This window comes from Chrysemys picta, chromosome 19, assembly GCF_011386835.1.
Source record: "Chrysemys picta bellii isolate R12L10 chromosome 19, ASM1138683v2, whole genome shotgun sequence".
Lineage (NCBI taxonomy): Eukaryota > Metazoa > Chordata > Testudines > Emydidae > Chrysemys > Chrysemys picta.
The window spans coordinates 4,652,980-4,669,746 of record NC_088809.1 but is presented as its reverse complement, the minus strand read 5'-3'; the positions used below and the strand labels follow the sequence as shown (position 1 = coordinate 4,669,746).

The 16,767-nt window shown below is 44.0% G+C and overlaps 1 protein-coding gene across 8 annotated transcripts in view; it reads left to right on the top strand.

Annotated features, from left to right (window-relative positions):
• TEX14 (testis expressed 14, intercellular bridge forming factor) overlaps nucleotides 1-16,767 on the top strand; it is a 90,771-nt gene that overhangs the window by 24,757 nt on the left and 49,247 nt on the right. For all 8 annotated transcript variants that reach the window (XM_065573213.1, XM_065573208.1, XM_065573212.1 and 5 more), the window contains exons 8-14: nucleotides 528-641; nucleotides 1,113-1,236; nucleotides 8,782-8,960; nucleotides 11,077-11,228; nucleotides 12,952-13,142; nucleotides 13,345-13,495; nucleotides 14,683-15,677. In XM_065573213.1, coding sequence (XP_065429285.1) covers nucleotides 528-641; nucleotides 1,113-1,236; nucleotides 8,782-8,960; nucleotides 11,077-11,228; nucleotides 12,952-13,142; nucleotides 13,345-13,495; nucleotides 14,683-15,677 — 1,906 coding nt within the window. The remainder of the gene's footprint in view (nucleotides 1-527; nucleotides 642-1,112; nucleotides 1,237-8,781; nucleotides 8,961-11,076; nucleotides 11,229-12,951; nucleotides 13,143-13,344; nucleotides 13,496-14,682; nucleotides 15,678-16,767) is intronic.

The window sequence follows — 16,767 nt, the reverse complement described above, 5'->3', positions numbered from 1 at the left end:
GCTCCAGGGCATACCTGGATGTGCCTCAATTGCTCAGACCCAGAGTGAGCTGACTATAGATCTGCAAATACAAATCAGGCCCCTCTTTGCCTTTTCTGCTGCTGCAGCAAGTAATTCTGCCAGAAAAGGAGCATTCAGTGGGTCAGCTGGGTTGCTGACCCATTCCTTCCCAGCAGATCTAGCCTGTCTCACAGTGGGTTAATATTGCCTCCGTGAGGAATGTTTCATAGTGTTGTGGCTTTTTGCCTAGGACTGTGGGGATATAGTTTGTCAAGCTGCACTCCTCTTTCTCTCCCCAAAACATGTCTCTTTCTCACTGCAGCTAGTCTTTGGCAAGCTGAGAGTTTATTGCTTGTCTAGGAAGCTGTGAGCCTATTGCCAGGGTTATCAAAGCACTGGCATGTTACTAACAGCAGGAGACAGATTTGTAATCCTGGGAAACTTTGCTGTTGTTTGTAAGAGATGCTGTAACCAAAGAACCTATTGAACACATGGAGTGACTAGAGTCTCCTTTTCTCCTCCTGTAGTTTAATGTGGGGCAGCAGCAGAGTCACAGTGAAGGAGCTCAGCCTTAAACCACATCAGAACTGTAGTAAGCTACGTTTAGCTGATCTTCTAATAGCAGAACAGGAATATAGCAGGTAAGAGCGAATGCAAAATGCCTACAATATGTCAGGTCTTTGGGCATCCCTGAGGCCTGCAGGAAAGTAGAGGTCACCTCAGCCTAGCTAATGACTGGCTCAGAAAATAATGAATCAGGGTTACTCCTTCCTCTGGAAATGGGATTTACAGTTCTACTGTTCTTTCCCCTCTTGAGCTTTTCTGAAATGAGTAGTGGGAGGTGTAATGTGGAGTAGGCAGGATCCCCCCCGACCCATACAAGTACTTTCCTGTGCAGATCCTGGAAAGCATAATTGCAGGTTCTTATGGTGTCAACAATAAAAAAAAATCAGTGCCTCTCTATGAACAGTTTTCCTACCAGCCTATTTTGCTTATTCTAATAGTAAGTTAAAAACGTTTTGGGTGAAAAGATCCAAGAGGCCAGACATTTATTTCTCTTTTAATATAATGTCTTATTTGTGTGGTAATATTGGGATTTTTCTCCTTTGCAGTAAACTTCGTCATCCTCATTTGCTGCAATTGATGGCAGTTTGTCTGTCCAATGATCTGGAAAAAACCCGTTTGGTGTATGAGAGAGTTAACTTTGGTTCACTATATAGCATCCTTCATGAAAGGGTAAATGGAACGATTGTTTTTTATTTTTAAAATAAAAATTACCCATAATTAGAGATTTTACTGGATACCAGCATCCCCTGTGTTCTGTGCTAAGTTCATCTCATTGAAAGAAGCATCCTTTACTTAGAAACAAAATGTGAGAAATCCTAACTCCCGTTATGTACAGTACTTAGGGGCTTGTCTCATCACACAGCAGTAGCCACTCCCTCTAACAGGCTGGCAGTGTTTGCCTGATACACCCCATCCTGCAGCTATTGTGCCAGCTGGAGAAAGTTAATAAAGGGGTGGTTCTCTTAGCTCTTAGTTGTGGAGAAAAGGTTTAGGCTACGTTAGCTTCTTGGTAATTTCTTTAATAAAGCCAAGTAGGGTGACCAGATCACAGGAATGAAATATTGGGACACCGGGGGGGGGGGGAAGAATGGGGATGGAGCAAAAAAAAATGGCGGCGGAGCAAAAAAAAAAAGCAGTTTTGCAGGGGCGGGGGGGCATTAGCAGGCCCCAGCTGCGCTGCCGGATCGTACATAGTGCCCCGGCCACACACGCTGCCCACCCCAGGGCAAAAGGTGGCCCCAATGCAGAGGGGGGCAGGGATAAAGAGGGCATTGGGGGGACCGAGAGGAGGCGCTGGGAAGCACAGGAGTCCGGGTGGGCGAGGGCGTATGGCTCCAGGGCGGAAGGAGGCAGAACCCCATAGCGGGACCGGGCAGGGACAAAGCTGTCTCTCCCCTGGAAGCAGCTGCAGGAGCCCCCGAGCCCGGGACTGGGCGCGGCATGGACATGCAGGGGGCCGAGGCTGGCACAGCCGAGCCACAGCGGCGGCCGGTCTCCCGAGCAGCTCTCCGGGGCTGTGGGTTGGGCAGCGGGCGGGAGCCGGGGCTTTTTCTGGCCCCGCGGAGCCTCCCGCCCCCCCCGGCCTGCCCTGGGCACATGTGGCGCGTCCTGCCGCTGTCGGGGAGTCCCCACCTCTCCTGCTCAGCTGCGCTCCAGCGGCTCCTTCCCGGCGGGGCGAGCCGCTGGAGCGCAGCCGAGTGGGAGAGGCACGGGGCTCTCCGACAGCGGCAGGGAAGTTTATGAGTTCCGGGGACCCCGGCTGGCTCTTAGCCCCTGTCCGCTGGCCACCCCGCCTGGGACAAGTCTCACCCCCACAGCCCCTCTCCATCGAGTGTCTCTGGCAGCCCACGCCCCCGGGCCGCACCGCCCACCTGGGCCAGAGCCAGCCCCGGCTGCTGCCTGCACGCAGCCCGGGCCATGCCCAGCTAGCCCCCGGCAGCCGCGGCAACTTTTCCTTCCCCTCCCGCGCTCCTGGTAGATGCCCGACACTCCTCCCTCCATCCCCCCTCCACACATCCCTCCTCCAAACCTCCTCCCTCCATCCCCCTTTCCTCCTCCCTCCATCCCCCTCACATCCCACGCAGCACCACACGCTGGTGTCCGGCAGCCTCCCTCCAGCACTTGCGCAGCCGCCATACAGCTGATCAGCGGCGCGCAAGCCTGGGAGGGAGGGGAATGCGGGCTGCGTGCTTGGGGAAGAGGCGAGGGATCCAATGGGGGAAGGAGGGGACGGAGTCGGGGCGGGAGGGGTGGGCGTGAGCGCCGGAGTGGAGGGCAAATGTGCTTTTTTGTCCAGTGCCCCGACTGAACATCGGTCGGGACGCGGAACAAAGAAGCAAATATTGGGACAGTCCCAATAAAATCGGGACGTCTGGTCACCCTAAAGCCAAGCTCCAGGAAGGGTTGAGTTTTTGACTCAACACAGTGGGTGGACTGTTTGAGAGCAGGCTAGGATAGGCACCTGTTCCCACTCCCCATAACAGGGAGTATATTCTGTTTTTTGAGAAATGAAATGATGGGTATGAATCCATTTTAGTTTCCTGAACATTCACAGTGACTTGTCCCCCATTGCAGATACCAGGGAAATGTCAGGATTGGCTGTTAGCGTAGGAGTTCAAGGATTAGTAGTTTAGTATTAAGCTTGTATGACCCTGTAACAGCAGTAAAGCCATTATCCGTGTGTTTTGCTCACCATTTACTATATTCCCACGTTGTGGTAATTGACTTGGAGACTGAATTATTGCCTCAAAAAACAGAGGGGCATGGTTTTGCTTGACTTTCAATAGAAGCATGACAAGGTCTATATTATTGTTCAAAATAAGGATGTTGGATATGTGCGTGTGTGTTGGGAGAGTGCTTGTTTTCTGTATTTGGAAACATCAATAACAGTTTACCTGGAATCACAGAATCCTGCTGTGACGGGTTGGATCACAGAAACCCTCTGGGGGCTGCCAACTGATGTGCCAAGACTACTTCTGCTCCTGCTTTCCCTGCCCTCCCAGCTTGGGACTTCAGTGCCCTGCCTGGTTTGAGCCAGACCCGCTTGCCTGCTGCAAACCCAGACCCAGGTCTGAACCATGTCTCCTAACAGCTATAGGCTTAAACTGAAAGCAGCTTAAGAAGTGTTCCTGTCTTTAACACTCAGATGCCCAACTCCCAATGGGGTCCAAACCCCAAATAAATCCGTTTTACTCTGTATAAAACGTATACAGGGTAAACTCATAAATTGTTCGCCCTTTATAACGCCCATAGAGAGGTATGCACAGCTGTTTGCCCCCCCCCCAGGTATTAATACATACTCCAGGTTAATTAATAAGTAAAAAGTGATTTTATTAAATACAGAAAGTAGGATTTAAGTGGTTCCAAGTAATAGCAGACAGAACAAAGTGAATTACCAAGTAAAATAAAATAAAACATGCAAGTCTATGCCTAGTACAGATAAAAACATCACCCTTAGAGGAGTTCCAGTAAGCTTCCTTTTACAGACTAGTCTCCTTCTAGTATGGGTCCAGCAATCACTCACACCCCCTGTAGTCACTGTCCTTTGTTCTAGTTTCTTTCAGGTATCCTTGGGGGCTATCTCTTGAGCCAGCTGAAGATCAAAATGGAGGGGTCTCCCAGGGGTTTAAATAGACTTTCTCTTGTGGGTGGAGAACCCCTCCTCTCTCCTATGCAAAGTCCAGCTCCAAGATGGAGTTTTGGAGTCACATGGGCAAGTCACATGTACATGCATGACTCCGTTTTTACAAGCAGCAGCCATTGTTTACATGCTACCCTGAACGTCCTCAGGTAGACTTCTTATGTGGATTGGAGCCTTGCAAGATTCATTGTCCTTTAAGTGTTTCTTGATTGGGCACTTAATTTGCACATTCCTTTCTCAAGACGCTGACCAAATGCTTTACTAAGGCTACTTAGAAATCAAGCAAGTACACAGCCAATATTCATAACTTTGAATACAACAATGACACATGCATACAAATAGAATGAATAGATTCAGTAGATCATAACCTTTACAGATATATGTTACATGGCATATGTAGTATAAAATATATTCCAGTTATGTCATATATATATACATTCATAAACATATTTCCATAAAGCCTGCCACTTCTGGCTGGTTGCCTACCAGGGAGAATTCTGAAATCAATCCAGACTGGGAAGTAACCATGACAAGTCTGCTTAATAAAGTTTCAGGGGTTCTAGTATCATACCTAACAATATTGGTCCTTGCCTAAGACCGTTCACTGGATTACCTTTTTGTCTCTTGGTTTGCACATACCCAGTATAATTCACTAAGTCTAAGTCCTTTCAGATGTGATTTGAGAAGTTGCAGTTGTAATTGTCATTCCTTTTAGGTCATAGAGATGGGAAAATCAGTTCTTCTTCGAATGCTTGTTCATGTCAATTCCAATCAGGTGTGCATGGGCCGCATGCACGACAGCTGCAAGATTTTTCCCTTAGCAGTATCCGTAGGGTCGGCCTTGGTGCCCTCTGGAGTCGCGCCTTCATGGCGCCAATATAGAGCCCTGCTGACCTGACCCCCACTCAGTTCCTTCTTACCACCGGTGACGGCTAGCTGGAACTCCCTACCATTCTTGCCTTGGCGAGCGCGTGCTTCACAGTATCTCTATCCTCGTGTATGTAGTTAGCACAGTAGTTATAGTTAGTGAAGATTTTCTTATAAGTTGCCTTTGGGGTGGTCTTTCCCCCAGTGTTTTTCACCGGCACCGGGTATACCTCGGTACCAGGGCTTTAAACTGTGCTTGGACTGTGGCAGGTTTATGTCAAGAAGTGACCCGGTCGCACCTTAAGTGTCTGGGCAAGGGGCATCTCAGAGACCGCTGTAAGGGCTTTTGTACCTGGACGAAAATTATCTGAGTAACTTTTTTGGTGAGGCAAAAGAGTATGGGATTTTGGTGTAGTGTACACTAACCATAATTCTAGGGGGTTTTTTGTTTTGTTTTTTACCATCTTGTCTGTTTTAGGTCTTTTAAACTTTCACTTGTTAAATTTCACTGGTGCCATCTGCTGGAGATTTTAGTTAAATACACCTATTTTCTTTTTCACTTAATTTTAGCCATTGTCTTGCATTTAGTTCAGGGGTCGGCAACCTACGGTACGCGTGTCAAACACGGCACGCGAGCCGATTTTTGAGTGGCACGCTGCCTGCCCGGTGAGAGGAGGAGGAGGAGGGGCGGAGGGACCGGAAAGCGCCACGCTGGGGGAAGAAGCGGGGGAGGAGGGAAGCTTGGCTGCCCCCCCACCCCACTCAGCCCCCCCGCCCACCGCTCTCCCCTGTGGGGGCAGGAGGCAGAAGCTTGGTCCTGCGGCAGCCAAGCTTCCCCCCTCCCCTGCTTCTTCCCACAGTTTGGTGCGTTCCGGCCCCTCCTCCTCCCCCTCCCTCTCCCTGCCGGCGATGGCCCTGGGGAGCGGGAGGGGGAGCGGAGCAGAGCCGAGCGGCAGCGTGCTCGCTGCTCCGTAGAGCAGGCAGAGAGAGGTAGGGACGGGCCTTGGGGAAGGGGGTGGAACAGGGCATATCCCTCCCAGCCCCCTTGCAATGAGCCGCTCAGGGCAGGAGGCTGGGAGCACCCCCACGAGCTGAGCACCCCAGCCTTCTGCCCTGCACCCCCCCCCAGCCCTCTGCCCTGACCTCCCCCCAACACCCAGCCTTTAGCCCTGCACCTCCACACATACCCAGCCCTCTGCCCTGAACCCCCCCACACCCAGCCTTCTGCCCTGCACTTCCACACCCCCCTGAGCCCTCTGCCCTGACCTCCTCCACACCCAGCCTTCTGCCCTGCACTGCCACCCCCCCCAACCTTCTGCCCTGAACCCCCCCCCACACCCAACCTTCTGCCCTGCACCTCCACACACACCCAGCCTTCTGCCCTGAACCCCCACACTCCCGGCCTTCTGCCCTGAACCCCCCACATCCCCACTGCCCTCTGCCCTGACCTCTGAACCCCCCCCCCCCACACCCTCTGCCCTGACCTCTGAACTCCCCCCAGGTCTGGGGTCCCGGCTGCCGGTCCTTTGCCAGCCGGCGTCCCGGCGACAGGCCCTGCTCAGCCCGCTGCAGGCCTAGGTGAACAGAACCCCAGGCTGGAAGCAGGCTGAGCAGGCTGGCGGCGTAAGATCAGCATTTTAATTTAATTTTAAATTAAGCTTCTTAAACATTTTGAAAATCTTGTTTACTTTACATACAACAATAGTTTACTTATATTATATAGACTTAGAGAGAGACACCTTCTAAAAAACGTTAACATGTATTACCGGCACGCGAAACCTTAAATTAAAGTGAATAAATGAAGACTTGGCACACCACTTCTGAAAGGTTGCCTACCCTTGATTTAGTTGATCCTTTCCGCAGTCCCATTCCATGGAAATTATTATAATTTGCAAATGTAACTGAGTCAAATTTTGCTCTAGAACTCAGGTACTCAATTAATAGTGACTTCACTGAGAGCTGCACAGCTTTTATACCTGGAAAAACATTAGAACAAATTATTAAACAATCAGTTTATAAGCACTTAGAGGATAATAGGATTAGTAATTGGCTGGTGATTGTAATAGCCAGCATGGATTTATCAAGAACAAATCATGCCAAACCAACCTAACTTCCTTCTTCTACAGGGTTACTGGCCTAATGGATGGTGTATGTGTGTAGTGGGGTGGGGAACAGTAGATGTTGTATATCTTGAGTATTTTTTAAAGACTTTTGACACAGTCCTATGTGACATTCTCAGAAGCAAAATAGGGAAATGTGGTCTTGATGAAATTATTATAAGGTGGGTGTATAACTATACTCAAAGAAAGACTTTACTCAAGAATAGTTATCAATGGTTCACTGTCAAACTGGGTTTCAGAGTAGCAGCCGTGTTAGTCTGTATCCGCAAAAAGAACAGGAGGACTTGTGGCACCTTAGAGACTAACAAATTTATTAGAGCATAAGCTATCCGAAGAAGTGGGCTATAGTCCACGAAAGCTTATGCTCTAATAAATTTGTTAGTCTCTAAGGTGCCACAAGTCCTCCTGTTCTTTTTGTCAAACTGGGGCCTCTCAGAGGTCAGTCCTGAGTCCTGTACTATTCAATATTTTCATTAATGACTTAGATAATGTAGTGGAGAGTATGCTTATACAATTTGCAGATGAAATCAAGCTGGGTGAAGTTGCTACCACTTTGGAGGACAGGATTAGAATTCAAAATCACCATGACAAATTGGAGAATTGGTCTGAAGTCAACAAGATGAAATTCAATAAAGACAAGTGTAAAGTATTACACATAGGAAGGGAAAAATCAAATGCACAACTACAAAATGGGAAATCCATAACTCTTTATACACACTGAATACATATATCACACAAGAACATTAATGATCAACGAGTTATTAGATTTCACCTCGCAAGTTATATTTTGTACAAAGATTATTTCAGTAGAGTGTAGTGTGTGAATGAAGGGGTGATTAGTGTCACAGTAGGATAAAAAATAATGGGTTTAATCTGCAGCAAGGAAGATTTAGGTTAGATATTAGGAAAAACTTTCTAACTATAAAGATAGTTAAACTTTAGAATAGGCTTCCAGATAAGGTTTTGGAATTCCCATGATTGGAAAATTTTAAGTATAGGTTGGACAAATGTCTGTCAAGGATGGTCTAGGTTTACTTGTCCTGCCTCAGCTTAGGGGGCTGGACTAGCTGACCTCTCGAGGTCCCTCCCAACCCTACATTTCTGTGATTCTATATGTATCAAAGGGCAGATTAGAGCGGAGTTACAACACTGAGTAATAGGTTTTATCAACTGTTTTGCATTCTGTTATTGGTGCTAATTGTTTTCCCTCTCCCTTTCCCATGACTGATTGCTTACCCATTTTTCTTTAACAAAAGGGGGAAACATGCAAAATATTATCACTGAGGTAGAGAAATAAAACACAAAGTTGAGAAATTCCAAAATCTGTTTCTATTACAATGTTAATTTTGGCATGTTGCACATATGTATTATTTTCTGTTCTTTTTAATGTATTACTGTTTGGTTTCACATAGATCATATACTATTCTTCATGAGCAATGGGATTGAGTTAACTTTACAGTCAAAACCTTCACTTTTTGATTTCTCCACCTTTGATGTTAAGTTAACAATAGCTTTTGCATTATGTTGCTCTTCAGTTATCAGCAATGTGAATGCTTGAGTCTTCTGTTGTGTTTTTTTCCCCCCCAGCGTTCAGAATTCCCAGTATTGCACATGGAGACAATTGTGCATCTGCTGCTTCAGGTTAATGATGCTTTGAGGTTTTTGCACTCACGTGGATTTATCCACCGTTCACTCACTTCTTATGCTGTACAAATTGTTTCTGCTGGTGAGGCAAAGTTAACCAACTTGGAGTACATGATAGAAAGGTAAAGAATTATCACATTGTTACTTGGAAAGGTGGGTGGGTGAAGCCAAACTGAGGACTGAATTCTGTTGTCAGGGTGATCCTGCAGCTCTCCTGATTACTTGTGGATCACCGTGCATGAGCAATGCCATAGAGATCCATCCTAATCTTTCTTTGACAGCGTTGCAGATTTGACTGTAGGGAGAGGGATTTTCACATCTCCATGGCTCAGATACATGGTCAGTTCTCATTCAGTGTCATACATTTCAGGTGATCTCAGTTTTTATGGCTTCCCTATAAATAACTGAAAATAGAGGTTAACAGTAGAAGAAAGGTCTCTGTTCCACTCTAGTGTAAAGGCACTGCAATGGAGACATAGAACAGAACATGGAACCTGCATCTAGTGACCATACAGAGACAGAAATCCTATTGGAGACTGTTAATTCTCTAGTGTAAATAGTTTCAGTGTATTCGGATTATAATGAACCTCTGCTTATGAAATCTGATCCTACAAAAGCCTGGGGCCCCCACAACTTCCACTGAAATTAGGGATACTCAGCACCTTGCATATATATACATTCATGGTGCGGTTTCTCTCTGAATAACATTATTTCACTATGGGATCCATCCGTCTCCCATTAATGTTAATAGAAGGACTGTCATTGGCTAAATGGGAATTGAACCAAACCCAGAAAGAGGGTTCTAATATATATATGCATGTGCTTACACACACACCTCAAGTTATCTTTGAAAAAGAATCATATTTCAACTTCTGTAGAAATAGTTATTATTGCCATATATTAGCAGAGCCCTCTGTTGGTGAAAATGAGGTATAGCAGCCTCTTGCCAAACTTTTTCTGTTCTGTCTTATACACGTTTATTTCCCGTGTGAAGGGATATTGTTAATTTGAACTTTTAAAAAAATATTATTTTTTAAAATGGTTTTAGGCACTAAATAGTATGTCTTTAGTTGTTTTTTTAAAGTTCCATTTTAAAATTTAAAAAGTGCAGCTGGGTTTTTCCACTTCCCGGGTGGTGATTATAGGTGTTTGCTGAGAAAAGGAGAAACTGGATGATAAGACTTTAAAGGAAAAGAGTGAAATTGAGTATAAGCCAAAAAAATTGCCAAGTATGCAAAGGAAATTAACTGAAAGAAATAGAGAAATTTCCTCTCCACTCCTGTTAACTTCTTTCAGTTATAAATAAGTCTTAGGTCTTACTTGTGTTCATGATAGGTACAATATTTTGACAGAAATGAGGTTTGAGTCAATTGTTTCTCTTGAATATACATGAAGTGTAGCCTGCAGCACTGCTTTTCACTAGCATGTGGTCTCTACCTAAAATATCTGACCATATTCCCTTTAACAATATTAAATTAAGGGGAAATGAGCATCTGTAGAATCAGAAAAAATCCTTTGTCCTGGACAATGATTTTTAAAGAACACTTATTCTCAGTTTAAAATGAAGAAGAATGAGGTGTAACTATTGTGTGGAGAGTAGTGGGAAATTAACTTTTAATCATATAGAAGTACTGGCATTACACTGCCAAATGAATATAAACAAGCCAGATGGCACAACTCACTAGTCTTTCACCTGTGCTATGAATGCTGACCAGAGTGAAAGACTTGGTTGTAAAAATACCCCATAGTTTGGACATCTTTAACCTCTGGTTTGTCTTTATTTGAAGATAAAGCTTTGAAATAGACTGCTATATCTTAATTTTACCAACAGAGGTCTCTTCTATAATGTGCCAATACAAGCTGTTTATTTCTATAAAATATTGTAAATGTTCATTCAAAAAGCTGCTTTTGAGCTGGTTTTCCTTTTTTTTTGGTAAATTTTGTGTATAGCATGGATCATTTAAAATAAATGCATATATGAAAATAAAGAAATTAATTGCTGGATCTCATACTGTCAGAGTTTCCAAAGGAGGCATTGCAGTGGTAGGTCTATTTTTAACTTAACATCCTAGACAGAATTAATCAAACATCCAACTCAGTTGACATTGATTGGTTTGTTTCCCAGTCTAAACATGATTTATTGAATCCTTTTGTCTCTCACTACATTGGATAGACCAGCTACTCATCATATGTTATGGTTTCCCAAATTTGACCCTGTTTTGTGTTCTCTTCTGGCAGCAAGGATGGAGGAGACCACAGTGATCTCACACGTGTTCCTGTCCCAGCCCAGCTGTATAAGTGGTGTGCTCCTGAAGTGATCCTCGAAAAGGCCGCCACAGTCAAATCAGACATTTATAGCTTCTGTATAGTAATGCAGGAAGCCCTCACAGGTATAATTAAAGAGGTTCAGACTTTTGTCACTGAGAGTATGTCTACATGGCAATTAGACACCTGCAGCTGGTCCGTTCTGGCTGACTCAGGGTTGAGGGGCTTGGGCTGTGGGGCTGTTTAATTGCAGTGTAGACTTCCAGGCTTGGGCTGGAGCTGGGGCTCTAGGACTCTGTGAGGTGGGAGGGGCCCAGCTGCCTAGAGCTCAGCCTGCAGCCTGAGGCAAAATGTCTACACAGCAATTAAACCGCTCAGCAGCCTGAGCCCAAAAGCCGTGGGTTTCTAATTGCAATGTAGACATACCCTGAGTTATCATGGAGTACCCTGAATACATGAAGTGTCAGTGCAATCTCCTTAGGTAATTGCATACCCTCCTGCAAAGCTCCTTTAGTGATTAAAGTTTTCTTCTTATGGGAAAGAGAGTTGCAAAGAAAAGAAGACATCACTTGTCTTATTTGCATGAGATGTGCTCCTCTAACCTTCTGCATAACCTGCTGATATTTGGGGAGAAGCTAGGAGCACCCTTTTTAACTAGTGAAATAAACACTGGATTCAGCAAAGTTTCTGGAGGGACAGTGAAGAAATAATAGATAATTTGCCTACAAGTGTTGGTTTCAATGTATCAAAATTTCATTATGGGGTTGTACTAGAATCATTAATAATGATGGGGGGAAAGTGAGATGATAAAATTGGAGATGGCACAAGATTAGATAGGCTGGTGTAGACTGGAGAAGACTGGGAGGAATTTTCAAGCTGTTACCTAGCTAAATGAATGGGCCGCACCATGGCAGATAAAATTCCAGGCTGACAATCACCACTGAATGAAGGAATAATTGGAATTAAAGGTAAATGTTGCTGGGATCTAAATTTATTATAATAACTCAGGATAAAGACATAGGCATCATTGTGGAGAAGTTAATGAAAACTCGACATGCACTGCTGGTCCAAAAAGCATACAAAATGTTAGGCTCTGTAAAGAACAGGATAGAACAATATACTAAAAATATGCTGTGATACAAATGTGTCGTGTGCGCACTTGGAATACTATGTTCAGTTCTGATAATCCTATCTGAAAAATTATATAGCAGAAATAAAAAGGGCTCAGAGAGGGGTAACAAAAATGACAGTAGCTTGGAAAGATTTTCATATGAAAAGAAACTGAAACACTTGGGATTGCTTTGTTTAAAGAGGAGATGGTGAACAAACAGTGGTTTACAGAAGGTAAATGAGGCACTTCTTCCTATTTACCTTTTCTCATAATGCTAAAACAAGAGGACAGTCAATGAAAATGTAAGGTAACAAATTAAACCAGATAAAAGAGAATCCTTCTTTACACAGCACACAGTTAACTTATGGAACTCATTGCCACAAGGTATCACAGAGGCAAAGAGTTTATTAAAATTCTAAAAAGGATTAGACTTTTATATTGATAACGAGAACATCCACAGTTATAGCAGATGGGATGAAAAAAATTATCCTAGGGATAAACCAACAACTACTGAGAGGGTTTAGGAAGAAATTTCCTGTGGGCAAGTTATTCCATAATTGTCCACTACGGGATTTCTGGCAGCTTCCTCTGAAGCATCCAGTGTTGGCTGTCAGAGACAGGATACTGGACTAGATGGACTGTTGGTCTGATTTACAGTGGCAGTTGTTTCTGTGATTCTTCCCCTTCTTTGGTTAGGGCCATGCTGTAAACCAGACAGTATTTGTTATGTCTTACAGAAACTCTTCCCTGGAATGGGCTTGAAGGCTCAGGTATTAAAGAACTCGTAGTTTCTGGGCAACATTTGGAAACTGATGTCAGGCTTCCTAACCCGTACTATGACATTGTAAAGACAGGTCTAGCGCCTAAACAAAACGACCGCTCCATGAGTCTTCAGGATATTCGCTATATATTGAAGAATGACTTAAAGGTGACTCTCATGATTGTAGCCTTTATGCTTTTAAAATCGTATTTGGTTAATCAGAGTTAATTGTCTCCTAAAGGTCAAGTTGTTCTGTTTAAGTCTGGGTCTGAGTTTTCGTTTGTTTATTTGGGCAAATCAGTTTAAAATAAAAGCTGAAGACATTGGAATACCAAATAAACTTCCGCTCACAACCTTCCTTATGTTACAGGACTTGATTGAGTCTCGAATTGGTCGCTCTGATGAAAGCTCAACTGCACAAGGGCATGACATATTTCCAGATATAAACATCTGTTTGGGGTCTGCATCTAATTACAAGAGGGAAATGCTAGAGCTGCAAGAAGAGGAGATAACAAAGACTGGTATGTTTCTATTCCTGGGGGGCATGTCAAGAGCCTTCACACTGGTGTTTTCTCTTATCCCCCCAGGATCGGGGGGACTAATCCTGATAACTTGGCCATTGGCACTCAAACAATTTTGTGCTGCCAGTAGCCATAGGCCAGTAGAAGATTTAGTAAAGTGTGTCCTATCATTTGGAAGGTGTAACTCCACTGAGTTAGAGCCAAATCGTGGAACTAGAACAGCTGTTGGAAGGAATTCCCATAGGGCTTTGGGGCAGGATATATTTCCCCTTCTTTCCTTACTCCCCTCTAAAACAGGTTGCGGAAGGCTGCAGTAGATCCCTGCTGTTTCCACACTCCCTTTGCAGAAGAGACTTATGGACCCACCTCAGCTCTCAGAGCTCCATGGGCTGCAGGGAATATGGACCCATATGTAAAGTCCCCATATACTCCTTTTGCTTCTGTAGTGGAACCATAGGGTCCAGGCTAGATCTGGTTGGGAATTTTCTGTTGGAATGATTTTCTGACAGAAAATGCCCATTTTGTACAAAATTTTCCATGGGAACATTTCAGTTTTGCTGAAAAATGTTGATGTTTTCATTGGGAAAATCGAAATGATGGCTCTCTGCCTCCCTGCTTTTCTGCCTGTCCACCAGCTTTGCTCGGGGGGAAGCAGGGAGGTGGCAAGTGAAGCTCACAAGAGCATTCCAGATGAGTAGCAAGCTGAAAAAATCCTTTTAGGTTCTTCCAAAATGGAATCTTTCTGGAAATCCCTTCCCATGAAAATGTCCTATCTTTGACTTTTTTATTCTGGTCTGGGAGGAAATTATTTTCAAAAAGGTGAATTTTTTTGTGGGAAGTGATTTCCATTTTCTGGCCAGCTCTGATAAAAGTCATTTACATATGTTAAGGAAGGAAAATGGACATTAATTATTAAAATGTGACTCTTCCAGGTCTAGTACTCTTTCAGTACTAAAGATCTTGTGGCGCATGTTGAAATGAATAAGGCATAAGCCTAGTGTCCTACCTCCCAGACCCCATTAAACAGGGTCTACTTTTGAAGATAGTGTGTGATGATAATAGAAATGCTTATAAACAGAGGGGTTGAATGCTGCTACTCAAATAACAAAAAGAGATTTTAAATGTCTAAGCAATATGTGTAATGGAGGCCTAAAAGAGTAGCTTAATATTAACATCTGATTTTTCAGATGGCAGCTTTACTGCACCAAGATGTTCAGTTTCTCCTGCTGAAAAAGAAACCATCATAGATCGTGAGGGTATAACTTGTATTCAGCCAGTTACACAGGATCTGAGCCAAGATATAGCTTCTGAACTCCAGAGGACCTACAGTGTTAGCGATGTGGACGACAGCCTCTGTAGTTTTGAAATCAATGAAATCTATGCATGTTATCCAGAATTACATGAAGATGTTCTGGAAGAACTAGCTGGATTAGATCGTGCTTTGGAAGATCAAATAAAACAGCAAAATGTAGACGAGGACAGGGCCGTCTCCCAGATCCTACCTCTGCTTCCTAAAATACAGTTAGTGGAGCAGCCAAATTCTAGTGAAGAAGACAGCTCTTCAGAAATGGGTACAGAGTACAGTATAGAGGAGGTAGAGAGACTAAGTGAGGCCTCCGAGTCATGCATGCTGCACTGTTTGCGAGCAGATGTCAGGGAAAGTGTGCGTAGCCCATCCAAAACTGAGCAGCACATCAGCAAATGTGTCCTTAATCTCAAGATTTCTCAGACCTTATTGCGGCAGGCAACAGATTCCCTTTACAGAACAGAAGTGAAATTAGACAAATTAGAGACTGTTCAAAACCAACACAAGCTGCTTAAGGAAATCCAAGCAGAACAAGTTTCTAAGCAGAAGTCCATAGAGAGCTACTTAGATAAAATTGATGATATTCTCAAAAATACCAAGATCCCCTTTTCAGGTGCTGGTGTTTTTTTGTGGAAGGCAGTAGGCCCTCCATCAAGGAACTATATACCACCACCACTGCGAGTGCCTGGGGTGCAAAGTGCTTTGGAGGTTGACCATTTCCAGGCTATCTCAAAAGCTGTGAAGGAACCAAAGGCAATTCAGAGTGAGAAGATTGAGTGCGTTGATCAAAGACGTAAGAATAAAGATGACTGCCAGAATGGTTTCAGCTTCAACATGGTGAAGAGTACTGAGGCTCGAATAGTGCCAAACTATCAGGTAAAGGGGAGAGGAGAGTGACTGGCTATTTGGCTATTAATCATATAACTGTGGTGTATACCAAGCATGTAGCACTGACAAGATGCACAGGTCTGGATGCTCTGTCAAAAGACGACACTGGTTATCGCTTATTTGAATGTTTGTGTACTATACATGTTGTGGATTGAATAGAAAATGATCAGTCTAGTCCTGTGTGCAGTAATGTCTGATTTTTTTTGTTTGCTTTATCAAAATAGTAGCTTTTCATACATATATTTCATTTTTATTTATGGCCACATTCTGCTAACTTGCATCCCATGGAATCTTGTAATTGATAGTACATGTAGCAAGATCATCTGGGTCATACGTTTAAAAACTGGCCTCTAATTTTGTGCTCATAATTTTTGCATTGGTATGCACAAATCTGTTTGAACATACAAATTTTAAAGGCTGATTTTGAAGATGGCTGAAAATGCCCATGTTTAAAAGCGTAGGGAGGCCTTAGTTATATTTGCACATACAGTTGTTATGCTTTTTTATTTATTTGAGTAGCCTTCTGGTATGCATGATGCTTCACAGATACTGTGATCAGACAAGGTCCCTGTAGCTTCATTTAACTGAGACCAATCCAATGGCACAGTAGGGAAAACATCTTGTCATAAGGTGGAGGGAGGAATATCGTGAGTCAGAGCAAGCAGAGAGGGAGAGGTGTTGTTTGGGTTACAGACACCAGAGATGTCGTGTCATGGGGACTTATAGGTGTTTTTGGATGTTGAAAGAATGATTTAACATGTTTAGCATGAAAGTGGTGGACTGTTAGTTTAAAAAAATGGGTTTGAAGGAGGGATGTGAGTCAACATGTAACACTGTTGCAAAAAAAAGCAAACATTATTCTGGGATGTATTAGCAGGAGTGTTGTAAGCAAGAAATGAGAAGTAATTCTTCCACTCTACTCCGCGCTGATTAGGCCTCAACTGGAATATTATGTCCAGTTCTGGGGCTACAATTCAGGAAAGATGTGGACAAATTGGAGAGTCCAGAAAAGAGCAACAAATATGATTAAAGTCTAGAAAACATTACCTATGAGGGAAGATTGAAAAAACTGGCCTTG